The sequence below is a fragment of the Cydia strobilella genome, chromosome 17 (genome assembly GCF_947568885.1).
Source record: "Cydia strobilella chromosome 17, ilCydStro3.1, whole genome shotgun sequence".
Classification (NCBI taxonomy): domain Eukaryota; kingdom Metazoa; phylum Arthropoda; class Insecta; order Lepidoptera; family Tortricidae; genus Cydia; species Cydia strobilella.
The window spans coordinates 4698348-4718177 of NC_086057.1; the positions used below are offsets into that span (position 1 = coordinate 4698348).

At 39.3% G+C, this 19830-nt stretch overlaps 1 protein-coding gene across 13 annotated transcripts; it reads left to right on the forward strand.

The window, feature by feature from the left end:
• Positions 1 to 12743: 12743 nt before the first annotated feature.
• LOC134748845 (uncharacterized) lies at positions 12744 to 18834 on the forward strand. 13 transcript variants are annotated; one of them, XM_063683664.1, is made up of 4 exons: positions 12744 to 13822; positions 14311 to 14430; positions 17888 to 17958; positions 18397 to 18834. In XM_063683664.1, the coding sequence occupies exons 1-4, from the start codon at positions 13784 to 13786 to the stop codon at positions 18674 to 18676; spliced, it is 510 nt and encodes a 169-aa protein (XP_063539734.1). In that variant the 5' UTR covers positions 12744 to 13783; the 3' UTR covers positions 18677 to 18834. The 13 variants fall into 13 exon arrangements, 12 of the variants coding, with proteins under 12 accessions (XP_063539734.1, XP_063539730.1, XP_063539724.1 ...); XM_063683660.1 differs by having other exon boundaries at positions 12826 to 13822; positions 16043 to 18834; XR_010128436.1 differs by lacking the exon at positions 12744 to 13822 and adding an exon at positions 13829 to 14143 and having other exon boundaries at positions 14311 to 14406; positions 17888 to 18834.
• Positions 18835 to 19830: the final 996 nt, after the last annotated feature.

The following is a 19830-nucleotide window of genomic DNA, read 5'->3' on the forward strand; positions in this document are numbered from 1 at the left end:
TGTAAGTCAAGTGTCACGTGTAACACATGAAGTTGGGTAGAGTGGGGTGCAGCGCACTAAATGCATTTTTCATGTAGTGAGGGCAACTTTGCCCGTAGTTGGAGACGGACTTTGGGCTGCGCACACTGCCTGCACACATGGGCTTTAGATTTAAAAATACACTAGAGTCGGACCAAGCTAATTCTGCATGGTATTTGCAATGTCAAAGTGTGGAATGTCATCATAAATGCCAAAGTTCTATGAAAATATTACGTTTATATTTAGGTAAACGTTCACAGGTCCGCATCGCACGCAACGGATTTTAGTATCCTTTGTATGGAAAGTCACACAAGTGCGCCCACTGATCCGCACGCATCGGACGCATCGCATGCAACGGATTTTAGTTTCCTTTGTATGGAAAGTCACACAAGTGCGTCCACTGATCCGCACGCATCGGACGCATCGCATGCAACGGATTTTAGTATCCTTTGTATGGAAAGTCACACAAGTGCGTCCACTGATCCGCACGCATCGGACGCATCGCATGCAACGGATTTTAGTATCCTTTGTATGGAAAGTCACACAAGTGCGTCCACTGATCCGCACGCATCGGACGCATCGCATGCAACGGATTTTAGTATCCTTTGTATGAAAAGTCACACAGGTGCGTCCACTGATCGCGCACGCATCGGACGCATCGCATGCAACGGATTTTAGTATCCTTTGTATGGAAAGTCATCATACAAGTGCGTCCACTGAACCGCATGCATCGGACGCATCGCACGCAACGGATTTTAGTATCCTTTGTATGGAAAACCACACAAGTGCGTCCACTGATCCGCACGCATTGGACGCATCGCATGCAACGGATTTTAGTATCCTTTGTATGGAAAGTCATCATACAAGTGCGTCCACTGATCCGCACGCATCGGACGCATCGCACGCAACGGATTTTAGTATCCTTTGTATGGAAAGTCACACAAGTGCGTTCACTGATCCGCACGCATCGGACGCATCGCATGCAACGGATTTTAGTATCCTTTGTATGAAAAGTCACACAAGTGCGTCCACTGATCCGCACGCATCGGGCGCATCGCATGCAACGGATTTTAGTATCCTTTGTATGAAAAGTCACACAAGTGCGTCCACTGATCCGCACGCATCGGACGCATCGCACGCAACGGATTTTAGTATTCCTTGTATGGAAAGTCACACAAGTGCGTCCACTGATCCGTACGCATCGGACGCATCGCATGCAACGGATTTTAGTATCCTTTGTATGGAAAGTCATCATACAAGTGCGTCCACTAATCCGCACGCATCGGACGCATCGCATGCAACGGATTTTAGTATCCTTTGTATGGAAAGTCATCATACAAGTGCGTCCACTGATCCGCACGCATCGGACGCATCGCACGTAACGGATTTTAGTATCCTTTGTATGGAAAACAACACAAGTGCGTCCACTGATCCATTGCGTGCGATGCGTCCGATGCGTAATTACGATGCGGATCTGTGGACGTGTGGACGTCTACCTAATAAGTATACTTCCGCAGTTTGTTCTGTCTAAGTCGGGGCAGAGTTAGCTTAGACGGACTATACCAACATTGATGGTAAGTGTAAATATATGAGTATATCTGGAATTAAACTATGTATTAGCTATTATTTAACGGCCTCCTAGCCTAGTCGGTAGTGACTTTGCCTATGAAGCAGGAAGTCCCGGGTTCGAATCCTGGTGAGAACAATTATTTTTGTGTTCATCACAAATATTTGTTGTTGAGTTATGAATGTTTTCTATGTATTTAAGTATTTATCTATATTTGTTTAGCGGCAAAACATAGCGTTCGCAATATACTTTAACTATAAGACCTATATTATAACGAATAAATGCATTCTGATTCTGTCTATTACCTATACATATCGTCGTGTAGTACCCACGAAACAAGTCTTAAGAGGCCCACTGACTATCGGCCTGTCAGTTGTTCGGGACAGTCAAATATTTGTTCTAACTGACAGGCTGATATCATCTGATATCGACCGGCGGACTGATAGTCAGTGGGCCCCTTTATTGAGCTTCCTTCACAGTAAGTTTTGACACTGACAGATCAGATCCATATCTCCAAATCCAATTATTAACCTATTATTAAAATCAGATTACGCCTGAATATCTATTTCTCTTAAATTTTTACATTCGTTTTACTAGATAAAGAAGGATTTCTTACTTAACGGTAGGAACAAAGTTTAATACCTACTCAAATTGTCTACTTACAATTTTATTATGTAATTGTATTATATAAAGAAAGCTACACAAGTTTAAATTGTAGACGAATTGCCATCAATTATGTATATTTTGAGTTTCATAAAATTTAAAAGTGGTTCCAACTATGAATGACCTTAAGTGATAGGTCTTTTTCATCATACAATGTATAAACAATGTTGGAGAAACGCCATATTATACAGAAAATAAAGTTCAATTGTATACTACAGCAGTGTAAAGCACCAGTAAATAAAACGTACCACGATGCACGGCCCGAACTTTTATAAGCCGCACATAACTTACTTATTTCCAAAGATCAGGCGGATTTTCGAATATGTGTCTAACTTAAGTGCACTTTATACTGTCACCATCTTTCAATTGAAATTGAAATTGGAAATTTCTTGTATACAATATCTCGGGACTCAATTGAAATGCGTTGTCATAAGCAGAAGTAACAAACCCAAAGCAACACGAATATATTATTGGCAACTTGTGCTCTTTTTAGGATGTATAATTATTTAGGTTTGATTACCTATTTCACGATTAACCTTCGTTGCACATCGTATTGCTGAGTTTCTCGGCACTTTTGCATGAAACATTAATTGATATTTATCAGTTGCTATTGAAAAAAGAAAACATCATGGTAAAATCGAACTAATTACAACAGGTAACATAAAATTTTCCATCTGTAAGTTCAGAAGTTTGTGTAATGTCAGAAAGCTTATTTAAAACTATTAGACTGCTAAGCTGATCCCAGAGTCCCCAGGCTACACAATCGAGATAACGCCATAATGAGGACTTTACACCATTAGGCAGAGCCTTTTTGTCGAATTAGGAATAAGTACTCCCCACGCTGAATTCAGTGTTAGCGATTGCACGCTTTGATGTTTTTCGTAAATGTATGCAGGTTTCCTCGGTTAATGGACCAAGCGGTGGAAGCACCTACGTTAATTTTATGACGCTATTCTTATTGAAATAGTGGAAATGATTGCCAATATATTTTGTCATAAGTTCACTATTCATTCCCGTTTCAAAGCAATTAGCTTCAGTCCTGCTCACTTTACAGTTGGTGATACAGTAAGATATAAATAGCGATATATGCCTCCCTATTCAACGCACGAGATGGTATCAGTAAGTGTATCGATGCCGAAGATACATGTCCTATGAATTCTATATGGTTTAGTCGACTGTGAATATTGCTTACGCTTAAGAGGATACACCGCGGCCGCGCGATATCGCCTTTTCATACAAACGTAGTCCTCATTTTCCTCTCTGGATATTAACATTAATAAAAAATGTATGTTTGATTGATTTTTTTTCGAATCTTTAATTATTATAAGAGTTAGCATTGAAAAATTTCTAAGAAATCTGTTTTTCGTCCCTAATTTTTACACAAATTAAAAAATCTAAAAAAGTCAAACATATGTAGGCCAAGCAATAAGAAGGTATAGAGGGAAATGCTAGAAACACAATTTTTAACTTCGTAGCTTTGTTTGGACTAGTTAGGAGATGAACATATCAAAAGTAACCCTAGTGCTGGGGGGGGAGGGGGGTTTGAAGGTTCCATTTTTCGGTTTTTCGATTATATCTCGGAAACTATGCGTCTGAGCGACTTGGCCACTTATACAAAATGAAAAGAGATTTAATTTGTTACAAGTTTTTTTCAGTCAAGTTTTTCGATATCTTAATAGTAAATTAATTATCTTAATAGTTTTTAATAGTAAATTGTAAACTTGAAAATTTGTGTAATAAATTGATAAACTACATGTGTAAAATATACGACACGTGTAAAAAAGATAGGTACAGGTGGTAGTTATATTTTGTGCCTAGTTTACTTTTAGTTTCTTTAGAATTAAAACTTTCATTTCGTGGAGATTTCTTTATTTATTTCATTGCATGTTTGAGAAAAGCACTATACATACATCGGCGTGAAAAGGGGTTGTCGGCCTCATATCTATCCGGCCTCAGTACGTTCGGCCGTATATATCAATATATTTTATTTCAGACTAATGTCCATAGTGTTAGTGTACATTCCCTTAAGCCTATGTTAGTTAAACCTATACTAACTTATAATAACCTATAAACTAAGCCTCTGGATCCCATATGTACATTGTCCCAATGTTTCCAGAAGGCGCAAGCAGGCGACTCTAACACTAGGCGCACGAGGCTGTTGGAACTGTCTCGCACGCGACGCATCAGGGAGGCAGTTCTTTTGCGTATTATCGCACCGAAGTAGTCCGTACGCGCCTCCGCGAACATACCTAACGCGCTGCAAAAACGAGGCAGTCCCAACAGCATCCTGAACCCATTGTTGTACTGGACGCGCAGGGCATTGGCATATGCATTCGGCCGGCAACCCCCTTACTTCCCCCCGGCCTCTGTAGTAATGTACTATTTTGTATAGTCGCGTTTATTGGTATTAAAAATGTAAATGCCTTTATTTACGTAACGGCATTAAAAGTGTTAATTTTTTGCACTCTTTTTTTATGATATAGGGAGGCAAACGAGCAGACGGATCACCTGATGGTAAGCGATTACCACCGCCCATGGACACCCGCAACACCAGAGGGGTTGTAAGTGCGTAGCCGGCCTTTAAGATAGGGGTACGCTCTTTTATTGAAGGTTTGAAGGTCGTATCGGTCCGGAAATACCGCAGGCGACAGTTCGTTCCACAGTTAAGCTGTGCGAGGCAGGAAGTTTCTAAAGAAACGCACAGTTGAGGACTGACTGCCAACCATCTAAGCTGCTAACTTTAATACTCGTAATTGACGCGACTACTATTTTGCTGGATCTACGCGACAAGTTTTTATTAATTCACAAAACGAAATACAACTTTGAAATTATACTTGTACACCTCGACATTTTAATCAAGGTCAACGTTTTCAAGATTGTTTCTTGTTGTCAGCGATATATCCGGGACCTAATCTCGGTAGAGATAGTCACGTGCCGGCTTCTTACACATTTAGGCACGGTGCCGAAAGAGCCGAATCCCCCCTATATCAACAACGAAGAAAATTGTTTTTATAGATTCGATATGCCTCAATTTCAATTGGAGTCGGATCTGTTTTCCATATTCGGCGTGGCGCGAGAACGGAATCAATTTGCGTTTGAATGAGGTTGTGTCTCGCCTCATGGATTTTCTAATGCCTATTCATTGATGAAAGAATATATTTTCATGCAAACTAACAGCGTATTCTGCGTGCTCTTCTGCGTGCAATGAATATAAAAATGTATAGATAATTAAATTTAATGTAATTATTATTAGGTATTGTGAGGTCAGACAGGTCACATCTCACATCTATTTGATTTGAACATTTGTTAGATAAAATTGGCGAAGGTAAGGTACAAAATTGGTAGGTTGCAAGGCATTTAGGCATATTATTAAAGAAATTGATATTGAATTTATCAGCAACGCTGCACTGCAAAGCGGCTGCAATAGGAATGTTGAAAATGAAAAAAATGAAAATGAAAAAGCGTTTATTGGTTACAATATTGTGTACAGCAAATTATGGTTGGAATCTCCAAGTAAGTAAAATTATACTTGTGGCAGGAGATCCCGCTCTTCCTACCAGAGTTACATACAAAGTAACCGAACATATACTTAAAATGAATATCTTACAAACTAAACTAAAATTAATTAAAGCTATGTGTGTGTGTGTGTGTGTTTGTGTGTGTGTGTGTGTTTGTGTGTGTTTGTAGTTGTGTGGGGTGTAAACACATATATATTTATTATTTATTTTTATTTATTATTTATTATTTATTGTCTTTGTAAAAGTGCTTCTGTTTCCTCGTAGTCTAATTTTTTAATCCATTCGACTATAGCTTTTTTACAACTGTATAAGTGCAAAGGGTATATAGAAATAATTTTATTTATGTGATTATATAGGTGAACAGACTGGCTTGTAAATTGTCTTCTGGCATAAACAGATTTAGTAGGTGGCTTAGAAATTACATTTGTTTTCCTTCTCCGCGTTACTGTGAGGGGTTTAAATTTTATTGTTTTATGTAGCTTTAGTAGTGTAAATAGAATATAAAGTTTCCTCATAGTAAGTAGATCACAATCCTTGTACAGTTCAGTGGTTGGGTATCTGTAAGGTTTGGAGTATATAACTTTAAGAAGGCATCTTTGACCCCTTTCAGCATCAATGAATTTGGTCTTGTTTGTTCCGCCCCATACTGGGATACAATAAGTCATAACGGACTGGGCTAGAGTTAAATATAGTTGTTTAAGTAAAGCTTTAGCCGCGACATGCTTAAGTATTTTAAATATCTAAACTAACTTTCGAATCCGATCAGCTATAAACTCAATATGCGGATGCCACGAGAGCCTCTGATCTAGCATTATTCCTAAATACTTAGTGCTGCTTACTCTTTTTATTTCGTTACAATTACAATCTAAAGTATTTTGAGGGTTATTTTTAATTTAAGAGTATCAGGTGGTTGTGTGTTTTTATACTTTGTGAAGCATATATAATTTGTTTTGGTAATATTTAGTGTTAGAAGGTTAGCATTCAACCATGAAAATATATGCTGAAGACCTTGTTCAGCTTTATCAAAAACGCCAGCCCAGGTACTATCGTTAAAAATAACCACAGTGTCATCCGCGTAAGAGAAAATCTCTCCTCCGTCAATGCCAAGATTCGACAAATCGTTGATATATGTTAGAAACATAGTTGGGCCTAGCACACTTCCCTGAGGGACGCCATACGTGATATCACTTTTTGTACTAACATGATGTCCAATCTTAACAATTTGGCAGCGACCGCGGAGGTAGTTATCCAAGAGCTGTAGAGGTTTCCCTCTTATACCTATGGTCTCCAGCTTTCGAACAAGAATGGAGTGAGAGACGGTGTCAAAGGCCTTTTTGAAATCAAGGAAGACAGCCAAACATTTACGGCCCATGTCCACTTGCTTGGTGATTGAGGTAGTGAGGGCTAGTATAGCATCCTCTGTACATTTCCCGTGTCTAAATCCGTACTGAGAGTCGGACAGAATTTCGAATTTATTTAGATAGTTAGTAATTCGAACGTAAATCAATTTTTCTAAAATTTTGGATATAGGTGATAATACAGAAATTGGTCTATAATTGTTAACTTCGTCTCTCTCTCCACTCTTGTATACTGGGGTCACAAGGGCAAGTTTAAGCTGGGTGGGAAAGATACCAGTGGCAAAGCATAGGTTTGCTAGTTTACATATTATTGGAACAATAATTTGTCTAGCAAGCTTTAAGAATACAGTAGGTATTCCATCATACCCGGGAGCACTGTCGTTCTTTAAACTCATTAAAATGCTGTCAACTTCCTGGTAGTCAGTGTCTAGCAGAACAAAGGATGCTAATCTAGAGTCATTTGTTAGGGTTTGAGCGTGGCGATGTACGTCCCTGTATTCCTGCAAGATATTGTTAGCTAATTTTGTACCAGTGTCAGCAAAAAACTCATTAACATAGTTAACGGCTTCAATAGGGTTAGGGTTAGCGCTAAGCAGTTCAATAGGATGACCATTATCTCTTTTATATTGCGTAATAGATTTAATTACCTTCCACATAGCTTTCGGGTTGCTAGCCGCCTTTGATAGTTGTTCCCTATCATATTTTCGCTTGACCTTTTTGATTAAGTTAGTACAGAAATTGCGGTATCTCTTGAAGGTGACACTCAGAATCTCATTTTCAGGATCAGCACGTAATTTAAGTTGCATCTTATTCCTATTTCTTATACATCTCAAAATACCTGGTGTAATCCAGGGTTTGATTATGCGTTTCTTATTTGAAATCCGTTTTTTAGTTTTGCTCTCTTCAAGTGATTCCTTTAGTATTTTTATAAGTTGTTCTACTATATGTTCCGGATCATTGCTATTTATGATGTAGTTAAGATTTTTAAGAAGTAGGTTATTGATAGCTGTTTCATAATTAAAGCGTTCTATTATATTTGTAGTTTTATAACTAAAGTCTTTTGTTACGTGATCAAAAAGTGCCATAAGCGTAGTGAGATGGTCTGTTATTGATGTGTTAAGCACAACCGAATAGGCTGTTATTTTACTTACATCAAGTTTTATCATGAGGTGGTCGAGACAGTTCCTTCCTCTGGTCGCTAGAGTATGACCTGGGAGTAGGCCAAAAGTAGAGAGCATATATAAGTATACAGACCTATTTCTCCTTTCATGTGCAGGTTCATCGTTTCGAGAGATTAAATTGATATTTAAGTCGCCAGTAATTATAATAGTTTTATGTGATTGTATGGTTTCTAGGTAAAGACGAAGAGATTCTATGAAATTAGTAGCGTCTGTATTTGATGTTACCTTTACCCATGCGCATTTCGGTACTTACTATTTGTCACAATGCCTAGAGGTTATCACATCTTGATTACAAATGCAGCAGTTGATATTGCAACGGGAAAGGGGAAATATATTATCACCGTGATCAATTGATTGAATCACTGTCGTTGCCGCTTGCTGTCGAAAATGTTGGAACTCTGTCATCCATTTTATTAAGGAGATTGACAGTGACATTACAATATAGAATTGCCATATTCCCGATGTAGCAACGCCGCAGCTGTCGCAATCAAGATCATTTGCCGCCGCATTACATCCGCGATTATGACGTTCGTTCCGACATTTTATCAAGGAGATTGGCAGATACAGCGGCAGCATCAACGGAACAGTAATGCAACTGCAGTTGACACTCGAACGTCACCTTTACCCATAACGACAAGCGACAGGATGCGATAATTAGAGCGCAACTACACGATTCTCAGAAACATTGGGATGCCATTTAGGTAAAATTTGCCATTTAAATCAATGACTTTTCGTTTTGACAGAAAGTTCAAATTCTATTGACAGTTTTTTGTGGATTGGATCCTTTTCCCTAAATGGCGTCCTTTGGAAATGTATTGTCTTCATAATTCTTTAAATAAATAGCTTAAAGTTAATTTACAAAATAATGAGAAATATAACTTGTTTTTTTCATTATCAAATAATCAAATATTTTATTTGACAACATTATTTACTGTGTATCATTTTCACAGAATGATGTTACGAATAGGTACCTTACTTGCATTATTCAGTAATTTTCTCAAACGCGCACACACACACCGACGGATCGTAGTCTGCCATTTTGTGCGTCGAATCGTGACTAGAATGATGAGAGCGACTACTTAAATAATAATCCGAATAAAAAACCTTTCGGAATTATTATTCGTTAAAATTAGAAGAAGGCATTTTCCTGCGGACGTGCTCACTCGTCGACTCAATTGGTTTTGAGATGTAATTAAATAGGTATTCTCAATTATCTGTTTTAGTTCGAAAAGTAATTAAGGAGTGAACGTTTATGAAACCCGGAAATTGAGAATTTTTATTTCGAACTTGAAGTCACTTAGAAAACTGTTCTCGTAAGCCAGCGTGGGTCTTCTCCTAATTCTGCCGTAGCTGCGGCTGGCTAAAGAAAATTTTAATTAATCTTAACTTATTAATCGTTCATTGACAAATCAGAACACAAATAAATAAAATTGACGCGCTATCAATAGTAGACGGTAGGAATGCTCGAAATTTTACTGTTACGTGACTATCAAAATAAGTTCAACTACTTACCTATAACCATTTGGTACTCTAGAGTACGCCCTCCAGACTGCGCGATTGTCCCCCATACGAACTACGTGCCCGAGCCATCGGAGTCTGGCGGCTTTCGTTTCTCCAATGATGTTCGGCTCGGACAACAGATCTTCAATCTCCTGGTTCTTGCGGAGTCTCCAGCCAGCCATCCCCCAGCCAGCCTGCCCGCCATCCTCTCGACGTGTGGGTCCCAGTATTTTACGGTAGATCTTCCGCTCGGCTACCAGCATCGCGCGCTCCTCTTTTTGTGTTAGTGTCCATGTTGTTGGATGGTCTTTTTGTGTTGGCCGAAGACCGTCTGGATGTCCTAGGTACCGCTGGAGAGACGAAGTGCAAAAAGACCTTAACGAACTCGGTGCTGTTGACTGGACAGAAACGGCTTGGACAGAGTAGCATGGCGGTCTTTGGTGTCGGAGGCCAAGATCCACTTCGGGTCGTTGCGCCACAGCAGTAAGTAAGTAATTACTTATAACCAGCAATGGAATATGTAGATAAAGCTCGCGGTATATTTATCTGACATATAATCAATGAAAGGTATCCCTTCTCCATAAATAAACCTGCAATAAAGCAGCTTTGAATAATTAAATTATCAAATACACAAATTCCCGCTATTAAAAAAAAAGTTGTGATTGGTCAATAAAAGATTTCACTAGACTTATAAGTATTGACCTGAATATAGGCCGTGATTACTTTTTGTATTGTATTTGTTTGGGAGCTCAAAAACAATACAAAAGGTATAATCACGGTCTATATCCCGGTCAATATATAAGTCTAGTGAAACTAACCGTGAATCATTCCAAACTGTTCCAACAATAAAGTATTTGATCGGCTAAAATTTAATTGTATTATGTATTTAAAAAAATATTGTGTGCGACGTTACATAATTATAAGTAGGTCTTAAAATTCAAGGGCCGAAGTTACAAAATGAAACGAAGTCGAGTATTTAGTCTAGCCTAAAACCGTTTCACGCAATATTTTCTCTAAGACTGCAGCAAAAAGCAAGAAACTTCAAGCTTCCCTGCAAGCGCTTAATTCTATTTAAACTACGCAGAAACCTTTATCCAAACATAAATATAAGACCTACCTACAGACATTATTCTCCACGGCTTTAACGGTAATATTAAACTCCTTAATATACTCTAAGAGTAAAGTGCCTAGGTACATGGAGTCAAAGCGTGCATAAATCATTCAGATTCGAGCTCGAGTAAGCCCTGAACAAAAGAGGTATTTTATGAAGAAGTACCATGCATGAAGTTATGTGTTACTTTTCGTTTTATAGTGTTTTGGACGCTCTGTGGCTTATACCGGGTGGACAGGATGGGATACTTTCCCGCAAATGGAGAATGGTTCAGTTTTAGCAGAACGTTTTACCATGAGAAACTATGTTCATAGAGTCGGACCAAGATAACTCTGCATGCCATTTGCAATGAAAAAGTGTGGCACTGTCATGAATGTCCAATTTCTATTGGACACACCCACACTTTATTTTATTTAATTTGGTGCAAAGTTAGCTTCCACGGGCTCTATATTTTTATTAATTCTAACCTATGGGTTACACTGAAAGTTCTCAAAATAGGCTATTTTGGTGAGATTTATACATTCAATTTGATTAAAATTTACGGAGACAAGGAACCCTTTCGACTATTTAATAGTCGCACGCCTCTACTATGTCCGGGATGTTCCCGAACTAGAACAAATGTTCTATTCGCAATTCCATTCTGTCGTACTAGATATGTAAAAAACTCGTATCTTGTTAGAGCGTGCTCAGCGTATAACTCTAAATATTCAAACCTCGATCTATTCAGTACGAAGCTTGGCAAATTTGTTTCTTTGTTAAAGAATGACGTTTAGTTATTTTTTGTTAAATTCTTAAATTTTCAAATTTTATTGTTTATTATTTTATTACTTTTCAAATTTTGTTGCATGCATGATGTTGTATTGATGTACTCTTATTTTTCTTTTTTTCTTTTTCTCTGTTTCCTAGAACAATTGAAATGATATGTTATAATGTATTTTTACTCTAGTTCCCTTTGAGCATTTATGTTTTATTTCATTAGTGGAAACTGTTTTGGCTCATGTATTAGTCATAATATACATGATCAAACGAACTTCAAAGTGAAGTTCGATCAGTATTATATGAGTAAGCTTCATTCGAAGATATAAAAACCAGGTAGTCCTTTAACCTACTAGGCAACTCATCGCATGTTTAAAGTAGGTAGCAAAAACTTTAACTCAAACAGGTCTATCCCTACTTTTTCACCCAGTCTTGATGGGGCGCGCGGCTTGCCGCCATTGCTCATTATTTTTAGAGACTTTACTTTCTAAAGCAAAACTTTCTTTCCGGGTATAGGGGAGGGAGGGTAGTTATATCTTCGAATGAAGCTTACTCATATAATACTGATCGAACTTCACTTTGAAGTTCGTTTGATCATGTATTATATTTCTCAAGCTTCATTCTTCAGATATAAAAACCAGGTAGATGTTAAGAGTTGAAAGTTTTGCTGCATTCTTTCCCATTATCAATATTATCATAGCATATTTATTTCTGAAAACATATTTGTAGGAATAATTATCTACCATGTACATATGTGTATACACAAGTTTACTGTTCCAATTGAGTTATAAGGCATTGTTAAGAAACACGGGAAAGTTTAGCAATGCAGGTTCAAAAAGGTATACATATATTAGGTATAGCCAGGTTGTATATATATATATACTTTTACGTTGTTAAGACCTATCTTAACAAGTAGCAGATAAGTAGGTATTAGCATACCTAAGTACCTACTTACCTAATCTAGACAGATTAAGTCTCTCAATCGTCCTATGATATGTAAAGGTGACATCTACCGAAACTATTGTGTACTAGTTTAAGTGCTCAATAAGCTGTTAGCTATGTCAATGTATGTAATAGTTCCTAACCAATCCGTAGTGTCATAGTGTGGCGCTGTACTTTACTATATAAGCTTCTACATGTATGTAGATAAGCCCACTTTTTCTAACCAGCCTTCTGTAAAACATTAAATTAAGATATCAGATTCTCTGCTTTCATTTGGTCGCCATTACCTCCAACGCTGAACATAATGGTGACCCCTAGTTTAAATCGCGGTTAATCTCAGTACTTTAAAGCGAATCGCTAGTAAATTTAGTAAAATTTGCGAGCCGGTACGTCGAGGAATCGCCGCGTATCCTGATTTAGGCCGGGAGAGCAACGTTACCACGTAGGCAGCAACCGCGTGGGGCTCCGCCGACCTGAAGAAGCTGAAGAGGTGACTAGGAGGCGACCACACCACTCGATCGAGCGGCCTGAGCCAACGCGACAGGCGCCGACCGAGCCACCAAAGCGGGACCACGTGCGTGGCACCGCAGCCGCAGCAGGGAACGGCTACCGCAAGTACCAAAGGGACCACGTGGGTGGTACCACACCAGAGGCAGAAGGAGCGCCCAAGCGAGGGCAATCACCAAGCTACGCCACGCGCACGAGCATCAATCGAGAAGGCAAGTGAGCTGGCATTCCCTAACCTATCTACCAAATCTCCCTACCAAATTTAATTGTAATCGATTTATTTCCTACAAATTGTAAATTGTAATCGTTCTTAATCATGTTAGAAACTTCCAAAAGCACTCTAGAAGAGTTAGAAATTAGGCAGTTAAAAAATAGACGAGGTGTCTGTAAGCGAAAATTAACTGTATTTAATAAATTTATAGAAAGAATCGACTCAAGTGCATTGACGGCCGAAATAATTGTAGACATAAGCTTAAGACTAGAACAATTACCAAAGTTATACAATGATTTCTCTGAGATACAGGACCGGATCGAGACACTGTGCAGCGACGAAGGGGACATCGAAGCCCACGAGGCCGAGCGTATGTCATTTGAGGACACATTTTACCGACTTAGCGCTAAGGGCAAGCTGCTGGCGAAGGTAGATACCGATTCAACACCAAATGACCATAGTCCGCAAGCCCCGCCGCAGCAACCCCTCGGTGAGTCGATAAAATATCCCGAAATTAGCCTCCCTAGCTTCGACGGAGACCTAACACAGTGGCTGCAATTTCGAGACACATTTGATGCCCTAGTCAACCAAGCTAGCTTAGCACCGATCGTAAAATATAAGTACCTACGCAGTTGTTTACAAGACGGCGCACTTGAGGTAATTAGTTCGCTCGATTTCTCCGAGGACGCGTACATGCTCGCGTGGCAGATGCTTTGTGAACGTTATAATAATCCTAAACGTTTAGTCACCAACCACATGCGAGCCTTGTTCGACGTGGAACCGGTACCGTCAACTCCTTCGGGTCTAAGAGGTCTGTGCGATAATATTTCCAAACATTTGAGATCTTTGCGCTCATTAAATGTACCTACCGAAAATTGGGATCTCGCAATTATTCACATGTTAGTTAAAAAGTTAGACAGTCGATTGCAATCAAAGTGGGAAAACAGTGTTGATTTGAGAAAATTGCCTTCGTTGCAGGATTTCAAAACCTTCCTAAAGAACCGAGCTGACCGGCTGGAAGCGACCAGCCCAGCAGTACCATCGGACGCACCCAGCACTTCCAAGAAGGCCATGGTAACCACGTCCGAACCTATCAAGGTAACCTCCAAACAGTTTAAATGTAACCAGTGTCCGTATTGTTCGAGTACGCATTATATTAATCAGTGTCCAAAGTTTAGTGCATTAAACGTTATCGCGCGCATCCGAGCCGTGAATAAATTACGATTATGCTTTAATTGTTTGTCCGGAACGCATGTCTTAACAAACTGCAGGGCCAGTACATGTCGAGTATGTAAGGGCAAGCATCATACGTTACTACACAAACCAAATACCAACACTCATGTAGGTAGTAACCCCGTACCAACGCGATTACCAATATCAACGTTAATCGACGAACAACCGAGTTCTAGTCAAATCGAGACTACCTTGTCGAATAACACTTTAATCGAAAAACAAATAAACAATGCGCGAAATAGGTCAGTTTTCCTTACAACAGCCCAAGTGCTCGTTAGGGATAAGCATAACAATGTGCATAAAATGAAGGCATTTTTAGACAATGGCTCGCAAGAAAATTTCATTACCGAAAACGCGGCCAAAAAGTTACAATTAAACAAGGAACAACTTGCCTTAAATGTCATAGGTTTCAATGAAAAAGTGTCTAGCCTTTTAGAATCGTGTGACGTAACATTGCATTCCTTAGACGGAACCTTTACAACGAATTTGTCCTGTTTTATTACGCCTATAATTTGTACTACCAACATTTTAATACCAAACGTGCAACGTTGGCACATTCCGTCGCGTTATAAATTAGCTGATGACGAGTTTAACTTAGCTCAAGATGTAGATTTGCTTATCGGTGGGGAGATATTCTTTGATTTACTTCTTACCGGTAAATACAAGCTCGGGCCCGGATTACCGGTTCTGAGACGCTCGCGATTAGGATGGATAGTCACGGGTTCCGTACAAAAAAAAACCGAGTCTGCCATTCAATGTAAAGTTACAGTAGAAACTCAATTAAAAAAGTTTTGGGAAATAGAGGAGGGTTCCGCACCAAATTTACCCTATGATGAAAAACAATGTGAGGATATATTTCTGAAAACTCACACTCACAACTCTGAGGGTAATTTCGAAATAGAACTTCCATTAAAGCAGCCACCTACCAAGTTAGGTCAATCTAGGCACATAGCATATCGGAGGTTCAAAACATTAGAATCCAAGTTCGAGCGGAACCCCGAATTTAAAGATAAATATGTGAATTTCATGCGCGAGTTCGAACAAGCTGGCCATATGATTCAATTACAAGATAATTATGATGGCCCATGTAATTTTCTACCCCACCAAGCTGTTTTTCGCGACTCCCCCTCAACCCCTATTCGAATTGTTTTCGACTGCTCATGCAGAACTGATAACGGCATTTCTTTGAATGATATCCAATACAAAGGCTCAATAATACAGGACGAACTCATAAATATACTTCTACGATTCCGAAAATACCAATATGTTATTAACGCTGACATACAAAAAATGTACAGATGTATTTATGTTAAACCAAATCAACAATACCTACAATGCATATTTTGGCGGGAAAATACTCACCAACGACTCCAAATTTATATGCTGACCACATTAAGTTTCGGCTTAAAGTCAGCACCACATATTGCAACCAGATGTTTGTTACAATTGTCAAACGAAAACCAACACACATTTCCAGCAGCTGCAGAGGCCATAGCGAACCAGTTCTACATGGACGATTTTATCGCCGGCGGCGACGACGAGAATCAGGTAGCTGAAACTGCATCACAGGTGAACGAGATCCTGCGGGGAGCCAACTTCACGCTGCGGAAATGGAAGTCCAATTCCGAAGTCATCATAAAACGGGTGAGCGAAACACACACACACCAAAACACACACACAACCGAATTTGGAGATAAAACACATAAGGTCCTGGGTTTAGCGTGGTCTAGTGACTCAGATGAGCTTATGTATACCATTAAAGAAAACCAAATTTCACACCCAATCACCAAAAGAAAGGTACTAGGGGTAATTTCGTCCATTTTCGACCCCCTAGGCTTGACGGGACCAGTAATTGTAGTAGCCAAAATATTTATTCAAAAATTATTTAAGGCTCAATTAGATTGGGATACCGAATTAACACAAGACTTGATCCAAGAATGGAACACATTCTATCGAGACTTGTTTTTATTAAACCAATTGAAAATTTCGAGATGTACAGTCATACCCAATTATGTAACGATACAAATTCATGGGTTCTGTGACAGTAGTATTAAAGCCTATGGCGCTGCCATCTATATACGATCAAGCGATAGAGTAGGAAACGTACAAGTTCACCTACTTTACTCAAAATCAAAAATAAGTCCAATACAACCCCAAACTATTCCAAATTTGGAACTTTGTTCCAGTTTACTGCTCGCGACACATGTCGACAAAATAAAACGAGCATTAAAATGTGACGTTTCCGGAATCAACCTGTGGTCACATTCAAAAATAACATTATGTTGGATAAAAAATAGTAACCCTAAATTAACTTGTTTTGTTAGTAACAGAGTCACAAAAGTATTATCACTTACAAACAAGCACGAGTGGTCATGGGTCCGCTCGGAGGATAACCCCGCCGACCTTTTGTCCCGAGGGGTAGCACCAGGCAAGCTGGAAACCAACCAGTTATGGTGGTCTGGGCCGGCGTGGTTGACCCAAAGTCCGGACACATGGCCGACCCACGATTCTGAGTCACTAAATCATGCACCCGAGGCCGAGAGCGACGTAAACATAACTCTCACCTTGGCTATTAGCACAGAATCTAACGACACGATACAATATCTTTTCCACAGGTGGTCAAGCGATAAAACACTTATTCATGTATTAGCATACATACTTCGATTTATATATAATACAAAAAATAAAACTCGAACAATTAATCCAAATAATAAATTATCAGGACCATTGTCCGTAGAAGAATTAAAAAAATCGGATCACGCATTAATTAGACATGCACAAATGGAATCATTCCCACACGAATATAAATTATTGCAAAACAATAAACCGGTTCTTAACAAATCAAAAATATTATCTTTACACCCATTCATGAAGGACGGACTCGTTCGCGTAGGCGGACGAATCGGTCTTTCGCATTATGCATATGAAAAAAAACATCCTTTAATATTAAGTCACGAGCACGCGCTTACCAAACTACTGATGGCAAACGCACATATACGTACTCTGCACGCTGGCCCTCAGTTATTACTTTCAACTATTCGCGAGCGCATCTGGCCAACAAAAGGTAGGATGTTAGCCTCGAAAATTGTAAATAAATGCGTTCCGTGTTTTAGAGCAAATCCAAAGACTACTAACCCTATAATGGGAAACTTACCCCCCTCAAGGGTAAATCCTTCCCCCCCCTTTGCTATCACGGGTATCGATTATGGAGGACCTTATAACATTAGAGATAGGACAGGGCGTGGTTACAAGGTCTCTAAGTGCTATATAGCAGTGTTTATTTGTTTTGCAACAAAGGCAATTCATCTCGAATTAATTACAGGGCTCGAGTCAGCCAATTTCCTGGCGGCGCTGCGACGATTCATCGCCAGGAGAGGTAAACCGAAGGAGTTGGTGAGTGACAATTCAACAACCTTTCATGGGGCTAGTAACGAGCTAAAAGATTTACAAAAATACCTACAGGACAGCTCGAGCGAGCTAGTATCTCATTGCGCAGACGAGGGCATAAAATGGAGTTTTATTCCTGTCTATACACCTCATATGGGGTCCCTATGGGAATCTAGTATAAAACTTACCAAATATCATTTAAAAAGAGTGTTAGGGTTATCTTTGTTAACTTACGAACAATTTGTATCAATCCTATATCAGGTAGAATCTATGGTAAATTCTAGGCCACTATGTCCCTTACCTAGTTCAAATCCTGACTATCCTGTCCTTACGCCAGCTCACTTTTTAATTGGAAAAGCACCAAATTCACTTCCGGACGAAGATTATAACCATGTACCAAAGAACCGATTAACTCACTATCAACTTTTGCAACAAATCACGCAGGACTTCTGGCGGCGCTGGTCACGTGACTACATCGGAACGCTGCAGGAACGCACGAAGTGGAGGAGCGCGCGCGGCCCAAGCCTCGCAGTCGACACCGTCGTCCTGGTACGAGACGAGCGTCTGCCGCCCTGCCGGTGGAGGCTGGGCAAGATCGTCGCGACGCAGCCGGGCCGGGATGGCGTCACCAGGGTGGCCGTCATCCGAACCGCCAGAGGGGACATCCAACGCGCGTTCAATAACATTTGTCCATTACCTACTTCGGGTGAAGTCATATAAGTAGTAAATACCTACCAACAGTACCAACCTAATGTAAAGTTCAAATAATTATAACTAAGTGTCAAATAAGTATAATTAAGTACCTAAATTACCTTACTTACCTAGTACCTATGTACATAATTAGAATACCTACTCCCTATTTAAAATAAAAATCATTTCCTATTGTTGTTTCATTTATAAGAATGGGCACAGATCTAATTAAAATTTAAGTAATTACCTAACTATAACTCGTAACAAAGAACTCTGCCCATCCTTACTGATAGGTAAAATGTATAAAGCCTATTCTTTGAAATACCTAATGTTACTCATAAAACATTAACTATTTCAAGGGGTGGCAAAATGTTAAGACCTATCTTAACAAGTAGCAGATAAGTAGGTATTAGCATACCTAAGTACCTACTTACCTAATCTAGACAGATTAAGTCTCTCAATCGTCCTATGATATGTAAAGGTGACATCTACCGAAACTATTGTGTACTAGTTTAAGTGCTCAATAAGCTGTTAGCTATGTCAATGTATGTAATAGTTCCTAACCAATCCGTAGTGTCATAGTGTGGCGCTGTACTTTACTATATAAGCTTCTACATGTATGTAGATAAGCCCACTTTTTCTAACCAGCCTTCTGTAAAACATTAAATTAAGATATCAGATTCTCTGCTTTCATTTGGTCGCCATTACCTCCAACGCTGAACATTAGGATATTTAAACAAAATCTAATTTGTTCTTCATAAAACCTAATTGACTAAGATTCCATACAATTTGTGGTCAACTTTGCATTAAGTTTAATTCGATTTGAAAATGTTTAATACGAGTAAACTCATAAGACATATGTCCTTTTGTGAAATGTATTAAAATTCACTAGCAGTGCTTGTCCGCGATACGGAATTTTTGAAGGCTCAGAACAGTACACTATTGATGACAAGATTCAGGCTCGTCTAAGTGTAATTATCTACGAAGATAAGACGTAATTTAGGCTAACGATACAACCCAGCGTTACCTCCAGACAGGGTGGGGTACGCTGTGGCTGTGATGTCTTTCCCCGCGTCTTGACGCTTATGACGCGTAGGCCGTGTGATGTCTGTCTCACGACGACTCATCTTGTTTACGATGATCTCTGAGCAGACGACGACAATGAGAAAATTCAGTTATTAGGCGCGT

Bases quoted from the DNA above. Each gene is read 5' to 3' on its own strand.
- LOC134748845 (XM_063683654.1), top strand. From the start codon at position 13,784: ATGACCATAGTCCGCAAGCCCCGCCGCAGCAACCCCTCG. The intron at 13,823-14,310 runs GTGAGTCGATAA...CCTTCGTTGCAG, and splicing joins CCCGCCGCAGCAACCCCTCG to GATTTCAAAACCTTCCTAAA.